The following is a 23,178-nucleotide window of genomic DNA, read 5'->3' on the forward strand; positions in this document are numbered from 1 at the left end:
ATTGTTCTAATTATTATTATTATATTATTTTATATTTTTACTATTAATAATATTATTTGTTTAATATTTTCTAACCCTTACAATATTATACTGCCGAAGATGTGCATGTTATAATAATACAGACATTTACGATAAAAGTCAATTCACGTTACAAGAAATGATTAAACATGGGTGTTTGTTCATGTTGTTATAGTAAAGTCAATTCTGAAAATAAAAAATTCAATTCATTTGAAATTAGAGTAAATCTTGAACATGGGTGTTTGTTTATTGCTGTTGCTATCTTAATACAATATTGAATGAAATTACACAAAAATATACTAATATGTGTAATTTATTGAAATTAAAATTTTATAAATGTTCAATGATTTATGATATGATGATTAAAAAGTTGACGATGTTTTAGAAAAACGTATTAATTGATTTTTAACATGCGCTAAGATATAAATAATGTGAATGATATTAAATATATATATATATATATATATATATTTTTTTTTTTTTATTTTATTTTTTCATCGAAGAACACATAAAAAATATAAAAGTAACATTGAAGTAGTATATTTAAACACTTGAAATTAATACACTGTATTGTTTCAGATAGATTTGTATATTTCAATAGTTTATTAATATTTAACATGCACAAGTAAATAAAAAATTAATGAAATAATTCAGAGAAATATTGAGTGTAATTGTACGGAGGAACATTATTACATACTTCAACCTTACATTGTCTTTTCAATATAATATAACAAAAATATTTGTCTTCGTGAATATTTATGGATAAAATATGCACCAAATAATTGGGATTAATAGGTAACATATATTTTAATATTTGTTTATAAAAGAATAGAGGGTTATCGTATTATTTATATCCACATATATCTATTATCTCAAAAGGTTAAAATAAAAATTTAATTTATATTTTATTAAGTTAAATTTAATTAAAATTAAAATTTAATTTATATTTTATTTAGTTAAAATTAATTAAAGTTATAATTTAATTTATATTATATTTTTTATAATTTTATTTAGATTTTACTTTAACAATTTATAAAATAGTTTTTTAAGTAATTCTTGACTATTCACGGATACGGTGGATTTTATAAAATCTACAAATCTTTTTTAAAACAAGTATCTAATTAGGGTGTCAACGGGGCACATAGGATATAGGTAGTAGTTCCCTCGTACCTTATTAGCTGGATAAATATTCACCTCGTACCCACGGGTACCTGCGGGTATTTACAAAAAATAAAAATAAATATTTAACAAAATATTTTAAATTCAAATAAAATACAATACATAATATTCATAAATCTCAAATAAAATTCAAATGACTCATTTAAATAGTGTTGAATGGCAGTTTACAAAGAAATGTTTTTTTTTCAAAACTAATTGATAAAAAATAACTCATTCAAAATTAATATATTAATATTTTAATCATGTTTTTTTATTTTTTATTTAATTTAAATTAGAGTATAGCGAGTACGGATATCCATAGGTACGAATATTATGATACTCGTACCCGTCCCGTTAATATACGGGTACTCGTTACCCGTGAATATCCATTTACAAAATCCATTTTTTACCCGTTGCGGGTTTTATTCGCGGATACCCGCGGGTACGAATTTTTTTTGACATCCCTATATCTGACAAATAACAAGGTGAATAACGAGTGATCTTCTTTGGTACGGGTCGACTATTTGTCTAATAAGCCAGTTTCTTAATGCTGATATTTTATGTTTCATCGAACTCCGAGCTTGTGGTCAATGTGGGCTCCATTGGATGCAGTTGCGGATCTTAACCACAAGTGGAGGGGCCAAATAGTATAATTCTTTTATCATTAAATTGTTGGATCATTAGTATAATGTTTTAAAAATTGTTTCCTCTAACTAAATAATTTGATCTTTAGTTTAATGTTGTGAAAAATATAATCTATCTTGTTTCCATCTTCACAAATAGCTTCACTTTTATCATTTTTGAATAATGAATCTATTATTTTATTCTTCATCAATATACCTATTTTTAAAATAATATTAAAAATAATTTATCATACCTTACTAAAAAGATTGAGAAGCATAAATATTAAAGAAAAAAATAGTATAGTTAAGTTACAATTAAAAATCGATTATGAAAAAACACATAATACATTTTTTCTTCTATATTCATAAAAAATGAATATACCAAAGGAGAGATAAAAAAAAACAATGTTAACTATTAAATTAATATTTCATTATTAAGTAAGATAAAAGGGAATTAATTTTCTTTTCTTCAAAAAAGAAATAAGACAAATTGAGAAATGAGAAAAAAAATAATTACCTTTTTTCTTAAAGAAAATATATGAGAGTCAAAAATGAGTACAATTTTTGTAAAACTAACAAGACAACAAGAAATGACATAAAAAATATCTTAATAAATATTTGGTTTAATTATTCTTTTGATTATTGTTTTAGTTCAAAAATGTTAAGTTGGTCCTCCAATCTTGTTTAATTTCAATTTGATTCTGCATTTTGAAAAACTGATGCAATTTAGTTTTTTTTCATTAAATTTCTTGAAATAGATCAATGTTTTTTCATTAAACTTAAAGTTGTAAATAAAGAAAGTTTGTGTTGGTGTAATTAACATAATTTCACTATCAATCTTGATGAAAATCTTTGATCTACTTTAATAAATTTAACGAGAATGGCCAAATTGCATCAATTTTTCAAAGTCGAGACCAAATTGAGAGTAGAAAAAACTTGAAAATCAACTTGATATATTTAGATGAAAATAATGACTAAAAAATTAATTAAACCTAAATATTTCTATTCTTTATATATTTAATTTTATGTTTTATTATCTATTAACATTAATTGATTGTATTTTATAAAAGAAATAAAAAGACAAACAAATTAATTTTCATTCATTTATAAAATATACTATCTATAATTTAAAAAATTTTAAAAATTTTAAAAAAATTCAAAAATTTCAAAATATATATATTTTTAAAAAAAATTCAAAATATTTGGAGCGGCCATGACCCTCCGCGGACCCCTCCCAGCTTCTATTATGCTCCGCCGCCGTTGATTGGATGAATCTCTCAAGTCAAAACTCACGCACATAGCAATAAGAATGGGTCTTACTGTCTAACTATTGGTACTTCGCATCTTCACGGAGAATTCAATTTCATCAGGTCCATGTCATAAGCACTAGTACTATATGTCATAAGTACTTGTTCCATTCTCAACAAAAGAAGAAAGGGATTTAGGGATTTAAAGATTTAAGGATTTAGGAATTTAGGGGATGAACAGAAAAGAGAGTTTGAACGGAGACTTATCAACCGACCGAATAACACTCCCAGATGAGCGCGATGTCCAACAAGGGTGAGTGAGTGAGAAAAGAACAGACGAAATTCTTCTTCTCTGTGACTAAGCATGATTGAGAAAATTTAGAAATTTATGGGATGAATAAATAAGAGGGTTTAGGGGAAGAAGACAAGGAAACTTACCGCCCGAATGAAGATATCTCAAGTCTGCACGATGGCCAAGCACGAGACGTTCTTCTTCCCTGTTAGTAAATGTGAATGAGCGTGAGTGAGAAAATTTCAAGAAGTGAGGGCGAGACTTCACGAGAGTAAAACTTAACATTTAGGGTTTTAATTTTTAATTAATTGTTATAGATCCGCATGTAAATCGGTAGGTAATTTATTTTTTTTATCTGTAAAAATTTTCAAGTCTAACACATTTATTTACATACTGATTTTATTTAAAAAAAAATTGGTAGAATTTTTTTTTTATATACAAAAAAAATCCGTATATAATGCAATTTTATATATTAGTAGGTAAAATCCGTATGTAATACCTGATTTATCTATGAATTTAAATCTGTATGTAATAATCTGTAGATAAATTGTAATTTTCTTGTATTGACTATCTGAACCTGATCAATTGTCAACCCTATTTTTAACACAATAATAAGAACATTCAATTGCTTAATGAAGTTGATAAAAAAAAGCACGAGATTTAAAATATACTATTATTAGTGTGTGAGTTTAAGGTTTAGTTACACAAAATAATAATAAAATTATTAATTCTCATAATTCTTAACAAATCTTTTAATCGTTTTCTAATAACTTTATTACTGTTTTGGTATTAGTCTTCAAACTTAAAATCACTTAAAATGATATACTTCTTTATGCAATAAAATATTAATTTCTTTTCTCCTCTCCATAGAGTATTGTGTATAATGTATAATATGAACCTTTTCTAACAAATGTGTTATTCGTATAGTTTGCATAAATTCAAATTACAAAAGAAAAATGTTCTTAATATTAAATGGAATTTACAACAAAAGTTGTGGCGGAATTTATAAGAGTTACACGGACATGTTCTCTCCCCCATATAATATATATATATATATATATATATATATATATATATATATATATATATATATATATATATATATATATATATATATATATATATATATATATATATATATATGAGAGTTTAGGATATCTATTTTTAGTTTTTAGAATCTATTTATTAGTTCAACTCTTACTTCAGTAATTGGAATCAAATAATTAGTATATATGCTTTGCCAAAATTGGGAATGGATTAGAATTATGAACTTAGAATTAGAATCGAAAACATAATGATCGAGTCAATCGAGTCAATTCCATGATTCTAAATTCATTCTATACCATATTTAACCGAAATGAAATTATATACATTCTCATTATGAGAAGGGTTCATATGAGCATATATAAATAAATACTATGTCTACATATAAATCTATGCGTCCATTCTATTTAGGATTACGTAATTAGACTTGTTTTTTTTATTTGATATTCATTAAAATTTATATGTTCATATTTATACTTTTAAAATATTTTTGGAATCTCCCGCAGATAACAAAGAATGATTTAAAATCATTAGATGAGTATAAATATAACAATGTCAATAATTTCAATAGATTAACTTATAATTTTTATAATTTTATGTGAGACGCACCGAAATGGAACAAGTCCACATGCATTTTCACCCTTACAATTTGACAAGTTGGACATTAGAGATAAAAAACCGGGATGAAGAGTTAAAAACTTCTACCCAATTTGTCAGTTTTACAAGCTGTTGAGCCAATCCATAAGTATAACTTATTTTTACCACCCTACGATTAGATAATAACTCTTCTTAACTCACTTTTTAATTAAGAATCTTTAGTAAAGTTAGTATATGAATAACTTATAAACTAATTTTAATGCTTTGGTAAAAAAAATTAAAATTAAGAGCTTGGTACTCTTTTTGGTATAACTAATGTATAAATTAAATGATAATTCATAAATTAATTTTGAATTGAAAGACTAATTATTAGAGTTACTCGTCTCTAAATTATAGGATAGTCTAAGTTGAAAGAAAAATGTAATACATATATATAAAATTTATATATATATATATATATATATTTGAAAAAAAATTAAGCCGTATAAATTACTAAAGAAAGACCACAAATTCGTTCCAATTTACAAATTAGAAAAATTTAAAAGGTTATGGTAAATCTGTGATAATAAAAATTGAATGTTAAGGGAAAAAGGTGCTCAAATCCTTGTGTAAAAAAAATGCAAACCATTAATATTAATAAAATATTAAATTAATATACAATTAATTTCAATAAAAATATTAAGCTATCAGTAAGAAAATTTTGAATCGATTATACAAATATCCTAAAAATGTCATTTAAACAGCACTAAATTGTGCTAATTTATTAGTTTTAGTGTTAATATCAATTTACATTATTAAATTAATATTTTACATTCATTAAAATTATATAAATATTAATTTAATTTAATTATAATAATTAATCAGAACAATGTAATCAATGAGAGCGAGATTCTCAATTGAAAAAAAAAAAGTCAGGTTAGATAAACAAAGTGAGTTTTGTAATTTAAAAAGAAAAATATTTTGGCTAAATTTCTTCACTAATTCTTCTTATGCCTAAAAATAAAACATGCATTGTTTTTAATTTATTACCCTATTAAGGAAGATTGAAAGAGACTATAAAGACAAAATGGTTCCTTACACGACAAGGAATGGATGAACTCCTTAAAAGAGACAGAAAAAGAACACATCCACACTGAATGCACGGAAGTACCAAGTTGATTGAAAAAGGTCACCATGCGTAAATTTAGATCGATATTGATACATGTTGAACGTTGGATTTGCATCCAACGGTTGTGATGGACTACACGTGGGGACTACACGTGTAAACACGTCAAATCGTGTCTGCTATAAACATACGTGAGTGTGGCGTGAGAAATGGGAACAGAAATGGAGTTTCAGGGTTTACCAGAAGGCTGCATAGCTGTCATTCTCTCTCGCACCACGCCCGTTGACGCTTGCCGCTTATCTGTGGTTTCAAAGCTTTTCCATTCCGCCGCCGATTCCGATGCTGTTTGGGAATGTTTTCTTCCTTCCGATTACCACTCCATTATTTCCCAATGCTCTCTTCCCAATTATCCCTCTAAGAAAGCCCTTTACCTCGCTCTGGCAGATCACCCTGTCATCTTCGATGAGGGCAAGAAGGTAAAACCCTGCATCTTTCACATCTCTTCAAACCTTATCTGTTGCTTTGGTATAGCAATTAACTGTGCAACCTGTGGAATGTAGAGTCTTCAATTGGAGAAAAAGAGTGGGAAGAAGTGTTACATGATTGCTGCCAGGGCTCTCTCCATTGTTTGGGGCGACACTGAGCAATATTGGAACTGGACAACTGACCCCGATTCTAGGTCAATTCTTTTTTTCCTTGATACTAATTGTTGTTTGATTGTGTTGTTACTGTATCTGCATTTTTGCTGTTACTGTATCTTCATTTTTATGAATACCGTATCTGTGCTGATCATCAACTTTTGAGTGGTTGGAATCAGGATGAAATATTTTTTGATTGGGGAAAATGAATTTTGTCTCCAATGAGATTACTGCACTTCAGCCATGCTGAACCTAAGCTTATATAAACAATTAAGGGGGTGGTGGGAATTGATCATCTCTACTAAGTGGTGAGATAAGTTGGTTTATCGCTTTCACTTCGTAGTGTTACATAATTAGTTGTGATCTCAGCTCAGAATCAAGGGATCTTGGGAGGCTTCGTTATCTTCATAGTTACCTGTAAATGGAGTAATAACAGAGATGATAGTCACTATACATGTATTAATTATTGTGAAAAATTGCTGAAAGAAAAATATGTTATAGACAATTTGGGAGTATCCAGTTTCTCCCACCAGTCATAACTAATATTATGATATTCTTACTGCCCCAGCTTGTCCTCCTAATATTTTTTGTCATCTTCCCCCCAATTTCTATGTCCACTACTTACCTCCCTATTTGACTATTGTACCGGGTGGTTCTTTAGATTATTAACCCTCTCTTTGTTATGCTGCTATTCTTCCCACCGTGTAATCTACCACTTTTGACCGTCTCATTTTAACTTGAGTACCACCGGGTCTTGTGTGAGCATAGTATTTCGATCAGAGGATATTGGATACTCTGTAGCAAACCTGCAAAGTTACCTATCTTTGTATTAACTAGATCCATACCCAAACGCAGCAAGTCTGCAGACTCAACATAGAAGCACCAGTTAGTGACTTTCTTTTAAAGGAAGAAAAAAGGTTGGCAAATAGCCGGGGTCATAAGGCGGGTTGGACATAATTGTTTTACTGTTTTGGCTCTCTCCTTGGACTAGGATAATTTCTTCATGCTTTGGAGATCAGTATATGGTTTTTCTTTTGTAAACAGTTAGAGTTTATGTAAATAATTCTATCTCCCTTGTTGGATAAGAATTGTTCCTATCAATTGATGCTTTTATTGTGAGAAATGTAGACGGAGGGATCAGTGAATTGACATTCTTAATGATTGGGTGGTGGCTGTTGTGCATTTGAAAAATAGGAGGTCTTTCTGCCTGATCAAATGTTAAAGTTGAAATAACATACAGTACAGCTTAATTAAGCTAAACTGGGTTTCTTCATGATTAGAATTGGGGACATTACCTCGTGCCTTTCAGCTCCACATTCTAAAGCATGAGAAAGATTTCACTACCAACAGCAGCAATTGGAGCTATTTAACTCATTGTTGGTAGGTGGATCTGAGTAAAACAAAACATGAGATTTTTTGTGGTACTGTTCCCTCATTAGATAAGTGGTGTTCCTATGACCTTAATGGACTCAAATCTGAAATTCGATAACAGGGAATGAAGGTTTTCAACTGTACAATAATTATTTTAAAATATGGTTTACTATTATCATGCTTGACAATTTCTAGACCCCAAATCAGTTATGCTGTCAATACTCACTTAGATGCAGATGCAGTCCATCATTGTCTGCTCAAATTTTTGGAACGCACTTCTGGCTAGGATCTCCTATTTTCTGCCTGTTCGTGCTTACACTTGCAGGTCTAAGCAGTTGCAGAATAGTGCACACATATGGGCAACTGCAGACCCTAAAAAGTTTACTGTTTTTGTCTTGACTTTCAAACCTTTTAAGTCTCATGGGTAAATAGGATCCAAATCTTAGGCAAGCTAGTCAGTTAGTTTCTCTTCATTTTCCGAGGAATTGACTTGTCTCTTTTAACACACAGAAGCAATCTAATGTCAGCGGTCATCAATTCATCTGCAGGCTAATTATAGGTCCTTATCAGCTGTGGAAAGTAAATTAACTTGGTTCATTGTATTTCCAGCATAATTTATTCATTTCTTTAACTCTATGTCTTATTTAATTATTGTAATAATAACAGCTATCCAATTGCTTCAAAACCCTCTGATGAGATGATGAAGAATAGACATTACCTGACATATTTTTAGGGAAATGTATGGTCTCATGTTTGTAGTCACCATCATCTTTCTAACCTAGCATATGTATGGATAAAAGTTCGGAAAGTGCTTTTGGGAATTCTAGTGCTCATTCCTGAATTACAAAACGAAGAAGGAAGATTTCGTGTTTTTTTTTTTCAAGGTCACAGTAATGTATCTACTCCTGCATAATTATGATTCAATGAATTACTCAGCATTTTTCAGTTTCTTGTTTCAATGGCTACTGTATTGGTTGTGGATGTTTTCTTTTCTTATGACCACTTCATCGTCACTAATTATTCCTGTCCTTTGTAATTTATTCGTAAACTTCTGAACAGGTTCCCGGAAGTTGCTGAACTCATAGACGTGTGTTGGCTTGATATTCGTGGGGTGTTTAGTACCCTTACCTTGTCTCCGGATACTCTGTATGCTGCTTATTTTGTTTTCAAGATGATCAATCCCATTGGATTTAAAAATCGGCGTGTGGAGGTATCAGTAGATTTCAATGGTGATGATGGTAGTATCAAACATGTGTGTTTGGATGGATCATCAAGCGGTAGAAGAGTTGCAGGGTTGCAGCGTCCCAGTTTACGAAGTGATGGGTGGTTGGAGATTGAGATGGGAGAATTTTTCAATGGTGGCTTAGAAGATAAAGTGCAGATGAGTGTGAAGGAGGTAAAGGCTGGTAATTGGAAGTCTGGCCTCTTTGTTGAAGGAATAGAGGTTAGGCCAAAGTATGAGAATAACCAACCGGTATTCACTGTGTAATTTAATTCACAGAACTGTATGTAACTGAATATGCGTGGGTATGATGATGTATTTTAGATGGCAGAATGCGGCTTGAACTACAATGTATTTTCGTACCAGAAATATACTTGTTTTTCCAACTTAACCAGTTCAGTTCTTCTTTGCAGGAACAAAATAAAAATATTTAATATCAAACGTGTTCCTATATTGAATAGAGTTTTCTCATCTGTCATGTCAATTGTTGAGTTCGTGTAAGAATACAGTCATGTCACAACCAAACTAATCAGCAATTCAAAACTTTCATGATACAAAATAGGTTAAATTATACATTCCGTGTCATCTATTTTTAGGAAAATTTCAAATAGTTATCTTTAATTTTATGTGTTTTAGTTTAATTTTTGTTTTGAAAAATTTGATGTAATTAGTTCTTTTTGTTAGAATTGTACGAAAAACTTAAAAAAAATGTGTTATGTCTTAATTCGTGATTTATTTTTTATTTTTTTATTTCTTTTTATTTTTTTTCTTAAAAAATTAGTCATATGTCAAGTTAGCAAGCAGTATGATATGTGCTTGTGACTGTGTCACGTTTCATTGTCATGTCAAGTTTAATTGTCTTAATTTCAATTTGATCGTCTCTTTATTTGTTATTTTGATCTAATTAAGTTTAGGAGTGACAATATGGATCAATCTAGTCCATTTAGACTTGTCCCGAATTTGGTCTGTAAAATGCGGGTGGCTAGCCCATCCTGCTGTATGAAAATAAATTCAATTTTGTGGTTCTGCCCCCAGAGATTCGAACTCGTGGACTTGATTATTTTTTGTTGGTAACAGATATCCACAGGTACGAGTAGTATAATATCTACACTCGATTCATTTATAAAAGGGTATAAAAATACATTTTTTGCTATGAATTTTATCAGCAAATACCCACGGACATGTGTATTTTTGTCATCTCTAGATATAATGATCTGATGATGTGACAACATAATGATATAATGATATGACAATATAACAATATGATGATATAACAGTATAACGATATGAAGATATAACAATATGACAATAGCAACATGAATATATGACGATATAATGATATGACAATATAATAATATGGCGATATAAGAATATGACGATATAACGATAACATGATATAACGATAAAACAATATGACGATATAACAATATGATTGTATAACAATATGATGATATGATAATATAATGGTATAACAATATGACGATATAATGATACAATGATATGATGATATAACAATATGACAATAAGACGATAAGACAATAATATAACAATCTAACTATATGGAGATATAATGATAAGATGATATAACGATACGATAATATAACAATATGACGATATAAAGGATATGATGATATAACATTATGACGATATGATAATATGAAGATATAATAATATAGCGAATAACAATATGACAATAACGATATAATTATAAAATTATAAAATCATAAATTATTTTTTAAAAACAATTAAAATAAAAAATTACATGTGATCACAACTCGGCAAAGTAACATGCAAAATAATAACCATGTCACATATACATCACTAAGTTAAGAGAAAAAAATTAATAGGGAGAATTCAATTGAAATTTTTAAAGTTAATGAGTATTCAATCATTTATAAAAATTTATTAAGATCATAGACTTAAAATCTAACTAAGTCTATAATGGAAAATGAAGTTATTCATCGTGATAAAACATTAAATTATCATAAATAAATAAAAACTAAATGCATATACTAATGAAACGTTACAAAATAAAACTCCAAAAGGCGATCCAAACAGAATTGGTTTAGTTAGATTTAATTCTTTTATGTTTAAAATGGATCAAATCAAATTACATATATCTTTAGTTTGAATATACTTTTAGTTAAAAACAAAATTAAACTGCATTGATATCACTCCTATTATTTATAATACATAAATACTAATTTTCAAATATTAAAAAGTCTAATAAATAGTCAGAAATTAATAAATATGAATCTTTTTTACAAGTTAAATTGATTTCAAAAGAAAGTTATATATATATATATATATATATATATATATATATATATATATATATATATATATATATATATATATATATATATATTTGGGGATGGTGATGAAGGAATGTTATCAATGATGGAGATGGTGATTTTGGGGTGGTTAATGAAGATTCAAACACAGTAATGCCATGTAAGTTGCTTTTGTTAGAGGAAAGATTTATATGTAGGTTTTATTTGATAGAAAATGTAAATATTTTTGTTGGCCTCTTTTTTTATTAGGCTTACCAGAGCGTTTTGTAAGGGTTGATGTCACTTACTTTGTTTGATTTGTACAAAGGTTGATTAGACGTGACCACATATAATTAATGAAGTGTAACCAATTATATGGTGAGTTATTAGTAATACATACTTTGTTTGGTGTACAAAGGTTGACGTAGACGTGACCATATAATTATTTAATTGTAACAAGTTATGTCGTGAATTTTTAGTAATTTGTTTTGGGTAAAATTGATGATTACTTCATACAAGTCTAGTGTTTTCATGGTAAATTTTGTTGGTTTTGAATTATTGGTAAGTGTGTGGACTGATAGTCACAATATACTGATCTGTGAAGATGAATTTTGAAAAAAGTTTGTGTTGCTTTGGAAAGATATGCACAAATTATTCAAGACAGATTTGTGAGATATCATATACATAGTTCAGCGTTTCAAGATGAAGAAGATTTAAGAGGATAGACGAAATTTCTACTTTTATACCTTGTTATTAAAAAGTCAGACATTTAATTTATATATATATATATATATATATATATATAATTAAATAATAATAATGAATAAATAATATTTGTATATAATAATTAAAATATATATTACAATTAAACATATAGTGTGTGTATATATATATATATATAATAATTAAATATTTATAGTATATATATATATATATATATATGTAATAATTAAATAATATTATTATTAATAACAATAAACAATATATATAATAATTAAATATAATAATAAATAATAAAAATAATATATATATATATATATAATAATAATAATTAATAATAATAGTAATTATTAATAAAAATTTAAATTATGTAATTATTATAAAAATAATAATAATATTTTTATTATTTTTATTAAATAATAGTTTTTAAAATTTAATATTTTAACCAATTCAAAAAATATTTCGTATATTTTTATCATTAAGGATATTTTAGTAATCTTCAAATTTTATCTATTATAAATTTTTATTTTATCTATCACATTACTCAAATCACTCACTAACTTTCACAAAATTCATCTCTAAATTCACTCATTTTACTATCTAAATTCATTCAAAGAAACACACATATTCATCGACTCAAATCAACACAAATTCACCTTTAGACTTTCACCCAGATTCATCTCTTCATGATAACACACTTTAACATTGTGTTCACTTGAGAGTATTTATTATTTAGAGGGATGGGAGATAAATGATTTGAACAACACAATATTCACCCTCTAATCCACTCAAGTGCATCATTTCTATCTCTCACAATCAATCTTTACAATGAACACACCTTAAATCATGAATGTGTGTGATAAACCCCTAGTCGCATAAGGATTTAACAATAATTTTAGTTTTCTCTTAACCAAACAAAAGGAACAACTTAGGTATCAATAAAAAAAAATGCAAGAAATTGAACAACCATAAAGTTTGTAAATTTGTCCAATAAATTGGAGGAATATAAGTAATGCATAACAATTACTAAAAACCACTAAAATTATGTGAAACTACAAAAATCAAAACTGTTTACGATATAGATCTCACTCATAATCGTAATATAATAAGATCGTTGAACAAAATCGTAAAAATCGTGTAAATCTTTTTTTTTTGTTTGAATTTTTTGTTGCACTACCTGTTCATATTCTTTATTTTTTGGTGATTTATATTGTTATACGTGTTCTGAGTCACAATTACCTTTCACCTCACCTCATTAAATTAATGTTATTACAAATTAAACTTCATTTCTCAATAAAAAAATTAATACAATTTTTTAATTAAAGTTAAAAACAATTATAATTTCCCAATTTTGTATAGACTCAAAACATAATAATATTTAATATTTATTAATTATAATGATAATATTTATTATTTATCGTATTTATTAATTATAACATTAGTATTTATTACTTATGAATACCACCAAAGTGCTTTTTTAGATTTATTTTCCTTCTGTTATTTTATTTTAATTCTTTTTATATTTTCATATTTTATTACATTATTTATTTTCATGTTATTTAAAAATTCAAAAGATAAAATTAGATTAATTTTTATTTTTTATAAAATCAAATATATATATATATATATATATATATATATATATATATATATATATATATATATATTATATAAAAAGTGAAATCTATTATCCGTGTTGTGTTATGATCTAACGATTTACAATTATAAAATCCATTTCAATCCTATTCATAATCTCGATTCTAATTATATTGTTAATAATAATATAATGAATGCATAACTTTTTAACTATTCAAAAACGATCTTTCTAACCAATGTCTTAAGGACATTGGTTAAAGATATTTAATATGCATTTAATCATACAAAAATACATAGTTAAGTGTGATATTAAATAAAATACGGTATAATTATCATTAATGTAATTTTATTTTATTTAAAGGACAAAAATGTGTGTTATACATGTGTCTTTAATATTTTAATATTGCTAAAATTTAAATATAATTAAAGATAGGAGAGTTTAAATTAATAGAAAACTCACAACAAAAAATAGTATTAAACATCTAAAAATTTTTTTAAAAAAAAACTAAAATATCAATTTGAGTAAAAATCTTACAAATTTCAAAAATCTTATTTTATATTAAAAAATTATTATTTAAAAATTAAAAAAAATATTTTTGTCTTTATAACATTTATACTATTTTCATTAGTACTTAATTATTTAAATGTTCGTGTAACAACATTTTGAGAGCAAAGCTCTCATGTGAGCTATCATGGAGAATGTGCTTCATGCTTCTACTATATTATGCTATTAATGAAATGATGATATTAACATGAAGCAAATGAAAAAAAAAAATATTTTTTAGGTAAATTTCTTCTTCATATGCCTAAAAGTAGAACATGTATTGTTTTTTCATTTATTGCTCGTTAAGAAAGACAGAAAGACAGTGATAAAACAAAGTGGTTCCTTACACGACGGGTACACGCACTGAATGCGCGTAAGTATGTACGATGCCTGATGCGTGTATGTATAGATATATATTTATCCAACGGTTGTGATGGCCTGCACCTTTAAACACGTCAATATTGTTACTATAAACATATGTGAGGGAGGCCTGAGAATTGAAAACAGAAATGGAGTTTCAGGGTTTACCAGAAGGCTGCATAGCTGACATTCTCTCTTGCACCACGCCGGTTGATGCGTGCCGCTTATCTGTGGTTTCAAAGCTTTTCCATTCCGCCGCCGATTCCGACGCTGTTTGGGAAAGTTTTCTTCCTACCGATTACCATTCCGTCGTTTCTGAATGCTCTCTTCCCAGTTATCCCTCTAAGAAAGCCCTTTACCTCGCTCTGGCAGATCACCCTGTCATCGTCGATGAGGGCAAGAAGGTAAAACCCCTGCATCTTTCACATTTCTTCAAACCTTATCTGTTGCTTTGATATAGTAATTAACTGTGCAACCTGTGGAATGCAGAGTCTTCAATTGGACAAAAAGAGTGGGAAGAAGTGTTACATGCTTGCTGCCAGGGCTCTCTCCATTATTTGGGGTGGCACTGAGCAATATTGGAACTGGACCACTGATCCCGATTCTAGGTCAATTCTTTTGTTTCTTGATACTCTAATTGTTGTTTGATTGTATCTATGCTGATCTTCAACTTTTAAGTGGTTGGATTCAGAATGACGTTGTTTTTTGTTAGGGAAAATGAATTTTGTCTCCAATAAGATTACTGCACTTCAGCCATGCTGAGGAAGCGTAAGCTTGTATAGACAATTAAGGGGGTGGGGGGAGAATTGATCATCTCTGTGGTGAGATAAGTTGGTTTATCATTTTCAATTTGTAGTGTTACATAATTAGTTGTGATCTCAGTTCAGAATCAAGGGATTGTGAGAGGTTTCCTTATTTGCATCGTTTTGCATCGTTACCTGTAGATGAATTAATAACGGAGATAATAGTCACTATACATGTATTAATTATTGTGAAAATTTGCTGAAAGAAAAATAAGTTATAGGCAATTTGGGAGTAAACTGTTTCCCCCACCAGTCATAACTAGTTTCTTGATACTCTTACTGGTCATGTGTGCGCATAGTATCTTCTCGATACAGAGCAAGTATTTCTATAGGAGGATTGGACACTCTGTAGCAAAGCTGCAAAATTACCTATCTTTGTATGAACTAGATCCATTAGCTATCTACACCTGTATGGTTATGAATCAATGAATTACTCAGCCTTTTTCAGATCCTTGTTGCAATGGCTGCTGTACTGATTTTGGATGCTTTCTTTTCTTATGACCACTTCATCGTCACTGATTATTCCCGTCTTTTCTAATTTCTTCGTAAATATTTTGAACAGGTTCCCGGAAGTTGCTGAACTCAGAAACGTGTGTTGGCTTGAAATTGGTGGGGTGTTAAATACCCTTGCCTTGTCCCCGGATACTCGGTATGCTGCTTATTTTGTTTTCAAGATGATCGATCCCCGTGGATTTAGAAACCTCCGAGTGGATGTATCAGTTGGTTTCAATGGTGATTGTAGTACCCAAAATGTGTGTTTGGATAGATCATCAAACGGTAGAAGAGTTGCAGGGTTGCAGCATCCCAGTTTGCGAAGTGATGGGTGGTTGGAGATTGAGATGGGAGAATTCTTCAATGTTGGCTTAGAAGATAATGTGCATATGAGTGTGAAGGAGGTAAATGCTGGTAATTGGAAGTCTGGCCTCTTTGTTGAAGGAATAGAAGTTAGGCCAAAGTATGAAAATTAAGTAACCAGTATTTACTGTGTAATTTAATTCACAGAACTGCATATGCTTGGGTCTTGCTTTTTAGATGGTAGAATGCTGCTTGCATATTTTAAGCATACCATTGACCCTTCAACTATGTTGTATTTTCGTAGCACATATGTACTTTTTTTCCAACTGAAACAATTCAGTTCCTCTTTGCAGGAACAAAATAAAAAACATTATTATCAAACATGTTCTTATATTGAATAGAGTTTTCTCATCTGTCATGTCATTTGTTGAGTTCGTGTGAGGATACAATTTTAGAGTCATGTCACAACTAATCAGCGCTTCAAAAGCTTTCATATACAAAATTTGTACATATCATAATAAAGTGGATATATAACCAAGCTAATACATTTCATATTTTATTTGTAATTTGTACAATAAATAATTGTTATCCAACATAACCAACTCAAGTGGTTATTCAACACATGTAGGGATACAACTAGAAGTACTCACCTACCCATCTTTCTCTTTATCTAACCTCTTTACCTATCAGGTATCACAAAATAATATTTACTGATTTTTTTCATTTTTTTAATTCGAAATATTGTTTTTAAGGCAGTCCTTTAAAATATAAAATTTGATAAAAATTTATTTTAAAGTATAATTAAAATAAAATTTCATAATGAAAATTAGTGTAAATAAATTTGATTTTGCTAAAAGTTAAATTTGAATAAATTGGATTATAATTCATTATTTTAAAACAATTTCAATTTCATATGTTCAAATAAAATATAAAATAAAACTCTAAAGCCGAACCAAACAAAATTAGTTTAGTTTGATTTTTGTTTTTATGTTTAAAATGGATCAAATCAAACACCATATATTTTTTATATTTAGTTTGAATATACTTCTAGAGAAAATCAGAATCAAACTGCATTGAGAACACTCCTATTATTTATAATACACACAATTGCTAATTTCCAAAATATTAAAAATGTCTAATAAATAGTTAAAAATTAATAAATTTTAACATTTTTACAAGTTAAATTGGTTTCAAAACAAAAAGACATCATATATATATAACAAACAAAATATTTTTTTAGTCCACCTCAAAATTATAACTATTATTTGGATTTTCAAATCACACAAATTTATAAAAGAAATGGTTTATCATAAATTTATATAACTCTTAAAATATATCATCAAATAATAATTAGATAAATGTTAAGTAAGTGGAGAAAAGAATAAAATATTACACAATTGAAAATTAATAACAATTATAACATTTATTATTTTTGTAAGTGTTGAGTTACCGTAGAAGTTTTATTGAACTTGATCAATATTGAATACCATTGACAAAAACAAAGAAACAATTATGTAACAAAAAAAATTTATTCAAATGAGATGAAATTAAAAACGTCAGATAGAAGAAAAAAAAATTAGGCTACTTATTAAACTATAAATTTACACTATTAAATACTTAATATTAAAAATTAGATATTCTCTTAACAAAAATAAACAAAAAATATCAATATTAAAGAAAAATCGTAAATGATCAAATTCCTATAAATGATTTAATACAAGTTTGTATTTCTTAAAATGCAATATACTATCAAAATTACACAAAAATTACACAAAGAAAAAAAACATCTAAGTGAAACTTTAAGACATTTTTTAACAAATAATAATTATGCCTAATCATATACTTCTACTAATATAGATCCAAAATTCACAACATAATCATATGTTACTCTTTAATAAACCCGTATCTTAATTCATGATGAAAAATATATCGTAGAAGTGTATCTAAATTTATCATTAAGAGTGATTTGGATAATGATATAAACATTGTGTATGTAATTTTTCAAATATAGAAGTCCCTAGGTAGTGATTTTGTTTTCTCTTCTCATGGAATGAAAAGAAGACATAAAATATAATAAACCACCTAATACATTATCTATAAATGGTAACCATAACCGATTTTGTAGCTTTTATCCATTACATTTCAGATTTTAATAATTTCAATTTGATATGAAATTAGAATATTATTTTATGGTATCTATGTAACAACTTTTTCATACAATTATGACTTAGTTATAAACTTAATATTAACATAACTCATAACACTTTATAATTTTAACTAAATAGATAATATCCTAACATATTTAAGCGATATATATATATATATATATATATATATATATATATATATATATATATATATATATATATATATATATATATATATATATATATATATATATATATATATTTATTTATTTATTTGTGATCCAAAATTTTTAAAATCTCACTGTTTATATATGCATCCTTACAAATAGGTTAGACTTTATGAGTTCAAAATTTATCATTGTAGTCCTTCTCCACAACTAAATAACCATTTATATTAGTTACATCAATACATAAAAACTTTATATTAATCATAAATAAACTCATCAATGATTATTAATATTGATATAACCAAAAGACACAATCTCATAATGAAACGAGTAGCATGAAAATCACATAAAATTACTTGGTCATCTCAATTTTCAACTAATCATAGTTTACCTTAAATCATTCAACAATAGTAATATACAAAGTGTAATAATTGAATATCAAACTTGATATCTAATAAAAAAAATTATCCAAATATAAGAGTATGTATAGATAATACCAAATATAGAACGTAATACACTTAAATGAGTAACTTTCACTAAACACAAATTTCTCAAACTTTAAAACATATATTAAAATAGTGTGTCCATGAAAGACCCTGGATAGAAGATCGTAAGAAGATCCACTAGTGTGGAGTGTGTCCCCATATGTTTTAAGAAAATTTGATCACTTTATACATGTTCCTGCTAAGGTTAGTCAACAATAAAAGGATATAATTTGAAGAAAAAGAAAAGGATTGGTTGTCTACTTAAGTCAATAAAGTTCAAAAATAGTCTATAACAATAAAAAAAAAATCTTATGACTAAGGATGTGTTTGGATTTGAAGGAGTGAATTTGAATAAATTTAAAAGGAAAAAGAGGTGAAGATGGAGTTGTTTTGATTAAGAGAAAAATGGTGAGAAATGGAAAGATTTGAGATGAAAGTTTATAAAAATTAGTGGACGATATGATGTTTTTAATAAATTAAAAAATATTTTAATTGGTAAAATTAAATTATTATTATTATATTATAATTATTTATTTTTTTATTATTGTAATTATTATTATTTTAGTATTAATAATTTATATTTTATCATTTTTATTATATTATGTTATTTTACTACAATAAAAATATAATGTTTATCTACATTATCATAATATTATGTCTGTGCAAATCTTTGCTTATATACACGAAGAAAGTTTTCAATAAAAAATCATCTCGTATATATTGTTTGTGTATAAAATTTCTCACTTTTCTCATAAATTGTTGCATCTTACCTTTCTATTTGTAGAATCGAACACGACCTAAATGATAACACAACAAAAATAATAATAAAATAAATATAAATATAAATATCTTGATAAAAATAAATATAATATAAATTTTTTTATCTATTAAATATAAATATAAATATAAATATAAAAATAAAAATAAAAATAAAAGTAAATTTTACTTTAAAAATAAAAATAAATAATATAACTGATAAAATAAATGAATAAAAAAATATTGTATAACAATTATTTAACAATATTCATAAAAAATAAAATAGTCTTAATGAAAATCAACTCTTACATTAAAAAAAGAAAAGTTGATTAATTATGAGAAATAATTTCAAATGGTATAAAAAAAGTGTCGGATAATTATTATCATTGTCTTTCCGGAACATTTTATATACAATAAGATATTAAAAAAGATAAGGAGAAGGAAAGGGTGCAGAAATCCAAAAAAGTTAAAAGATCCTTTTTTTTTTTCACTATCTTCCTTTTCTTCAACAATCGTGTGGCTGACGCCATTCTCTTAACCGCTAAGCTTCCCTCTTCTCACACCCTTTCTATATATTTAGAAACAACACAACCATCTTCATCTTATTCATTCTCATTCTCCTTCCTTCTTCCTGTTACAATGGCCGACGAAGACTTCAACAACCTTCCAGAAGGTTGCATTGCCACTATCCTCTCCTTAACATCTCCGAAGGATGCTTGCAGGCTTTCCCTCGTTTCATCAACTTTCCAATCCGCCGCTGAATCCGATGCTGTCTGGCACAAGTTTCTGCCTTCCGATTTCCACACCCTTCTTTCCCAATCTCCCTCCTCATCTTTCCCTTCCAAGAAGCACCTCTATATCCACCTCTGCCACAACCCCCTCCTCATTGATCATGGCAAAAAGGTTTCTTTTTTATCTTTGATTTCACTTTCTGAATTGCACTATCGGTTTCTTACTTTTTTCTTTCTTGGGTCTTTTCCTTTCTCATCTCATAATCCCAATTTGTTCTGATTTTGTATGTTGTATTAATGTGGAAAATGGAATTATGCAGAGCTTTCAACTGGATAAAGTGTACGGAAAGAAATGCTACATGCTATCAGCCAGGACTCTGTTCATTGTATGGGGAGATACTCCCAGGTATTGGGGGTGGACTTCGCTACCAGATGCCAGGTAATCAATTCAACCATTACAGTTTTTAACTTTTGCAACAATTTTCCATGTAGTTTGTAATGTTCTAATTAAGACTCTATCACAATGTAATCAATGAGATGAAGTTTCAATTCTCCCACAAGAACAACATCTTAAATTATCTGACTAAACATGGTATCTGAAGCATGACGCTCTGAATTGTTTTGTCTATTTATATCCTGTAGATAGATATGATTTTGGAATAGGCATATATGTGTATAAACTTTCCTACAAACACCTTCAAGACAAGAACATGATAAAGAAACAAGTCTCATATTGGTGCATTATGGAGTGTTGTTTGATGAGATTGGAATTGCAGGTTTTCTGAGGTGGCTGAGCTTGTGAGTGTGTGTTGGTTGGAAATCCGGGGGTGGATAAACACTGGCATGCTGTCCCCTAAGACACTGTATGGGGCATACCTTGTGTTCAAGCCAAGCCCTGCAGGAATCTTCGGGTTCGATTACCAGTCAGTGGAAGTGTCTGTTGGGATTGCCGGAGGTGAAGCTTCCAAACGAACCGTTTTCTTGGATGCTGAAAGAGGACGGAGGCTAAGGTACCAGATTGTTCCTCGCCGGGCTGGCATATTCAACCGTGCACGTTTTCTTACCAGTGTTGAGACACCCCCTGCACAACACAACAGCAACATCAATAATAACAACAACAGTAGTAACAACAACAACAGTGTTGATCTTCAGTACCCAAAGGAGAGAGGAGATGGGTGGATGGAGGTGGAATTGGGAGATTTCTTCAACGATGGAGAAGATGACAAGGAAGTGGAAATGGGTGTTTGTGAGATCAAGAGTGGTGATTGGAAAGGTGGTCTTTTTCTTCAAGGAATCGAAATAAGGCCTAAAACAGTACCCTCCATTAGTTAAGTCTTGCTTCTCGTACACATGTTCTCTTCGATTGTGTTCAATTTTGAAGCTTCCATTAGTAAACTAAATTGTTGCCATGCTAATGAATTGTTTGAACTCGACTTGGGATTTGTTTGTTCCTTTTGTCCTGCTACACTGATTTATGTTTATCTTGTAAAACATTTTATACTTCATTTGTCAATAATATATGAAGATTTTTGTCAGAATTTTATGAATTTCATATGAATAAGAGATTACGATGATGATGATGATGATAAGCATCAAATTGCAGATGAGATAACAGTGCCAAATAAAAAATTGACAGAAAGATTTATTCCTCCAATAAGCACTCCTTGGTCTGGAAAGGTCTCCAAAAAAATCATGTAGTTTTTATTTCCTTTTTTGTCGTTAGAAGTCTAAAGAAACTGTGGGGATTAAGAGCTTATATTTTTTAATTCTTTTTTTTTCACGACATAAGTTAGTTTTAAAAAAGAGCTTATATTTTTTAATTTTTTTATGTAAATTAATTTTTATTTTTTTATAAAAATTCTTTTAAAGAGTTCGATGTCCATGTTAGTTAGTTCCCTTTTGACATCTAACTATTGTCATAAATGCTTGGTTGATTCTGTTACACTTCCGTGTCACAATGAATTTTCTTAAGTGCCACTTTTGTTGATGGAGAAAGATTTGGATGACTAATTTAATTGGAATATTATATACATATATTTCTAAAAGTAAAATAAAATAAAAGGTAGTTTAGGAAAAGATGATACAGTGAGATTAGTGGTAAACAATTACCATAAATTTTAGTAATAAAGCAATTTATATGTAAAATATTTAAATTTATATATGAAAATATAAAAAAAAAATCACAAATTTCAATAAAACAACCCTTTTCTCAGGTCTTGCTTATTATTTATATTTGCTAATTATATATATATATATATATATATATATATATATATATATATATATATATATATTTCTATTTCTATTGATATTTCAAAAGCCCTGATAAAAATGAATTAGTGCCCCGCAGAAATCAAATTTTATCTGGATTTGCTTAATTGACCAAACTTTTGGAATTAAATTAAGATAGTTATATATTTTTTCATTCCTTAGAAAAATAATTGTTTTTTCTTTAGAAAAATAAATCTGATAAATATAATTATTTT

At 28.0% G+C, this 23,178-nt stretch overlaps 3 protein-coding genes across 3 annotated transcripts; all 3 read left to right on the forward strand.

Moving 5' to 3' along the window:
- Positions 1-6,142: 6,142 nt before the first annotated feature.
- LOC114192748 (putative F-box protein PP2-B12) lies at positions 6,143-9,707 on the forward strand. Its single transcript, XM_028082546.1, has 3 exons — positions 6,143-6,560; positions 6,645-6,763; positions 9,153-9,707. Exons 1-3 carry the CDS (start codon positions 6,294-6,296, stop codon positions 9,580-9,582), a joined length of 816 nt encoding a protein of 271 aa, XP_027938347.1. The 5' UTR covers positions 6,143-6,293; the 3' UTR covers positions 9,583-9,707.
- Positions 9,708-14,902: 5,195 nt separating this feature from the next.
- On the forward strand, positions 14,903-16,804 carry LOC114192499 (F-box protein PP2-B10-like). Its single transcript, XM_028082239.1, has 3 exons — positions 14,903-15,212; positions 15,298-15,416; positions 16,174-16,804. The coding sequence occupies exons 1-3, from the start codon at positions 14,958-14,960 to the stop codon at positions 16,577-16,579; spliced, it is 780 nt and encodes a 259-aa protein (XP_027938040.1). The 5' UTR covers positions 14,903-14,957; the 3' UTR covers positions 16,580-16,804.
- A 3,748-nt stretch (positions 16,805-20,552) lies between these two features.
- Positions 20,553-22,230, forward strand: LOC114189818 (putative F-box protein PP2-B12). Its single transcript, XM_028078519.1, has 3 exons — positions 20,553-20,864; positions 21,013-21,131; positions 21,469-22,230. The coding sequence occupies exons 1-3, from the start codon at positions 20,601-20,603 to the stop codon at positions 22,022-22,024; spliced, it is 939 nt and encodes a 312-aa protein (XP_027934320.1). The 5' UTR covers positions 20,553-20,600; the 3' UTR covers positions 22,025-22,230.
- Positions 22,231-23,178: the final 948 nt, after the last annotated feature.

This window comes from Vigna unguiculata, chromosome 7 (assembly GCF_004118075.2).
Source record: "Vigna unguiculata cultivar IT97K-499-35 chromosome 7, ASM411807v1, whole genome shotgun sequence".
Lineage (NCBI taxonomy): Eukaryota > Viridiplantae > Streptophyta > Magnoliopsida > Fabales > Fabaceae > Vigna > Vigna unguiculata.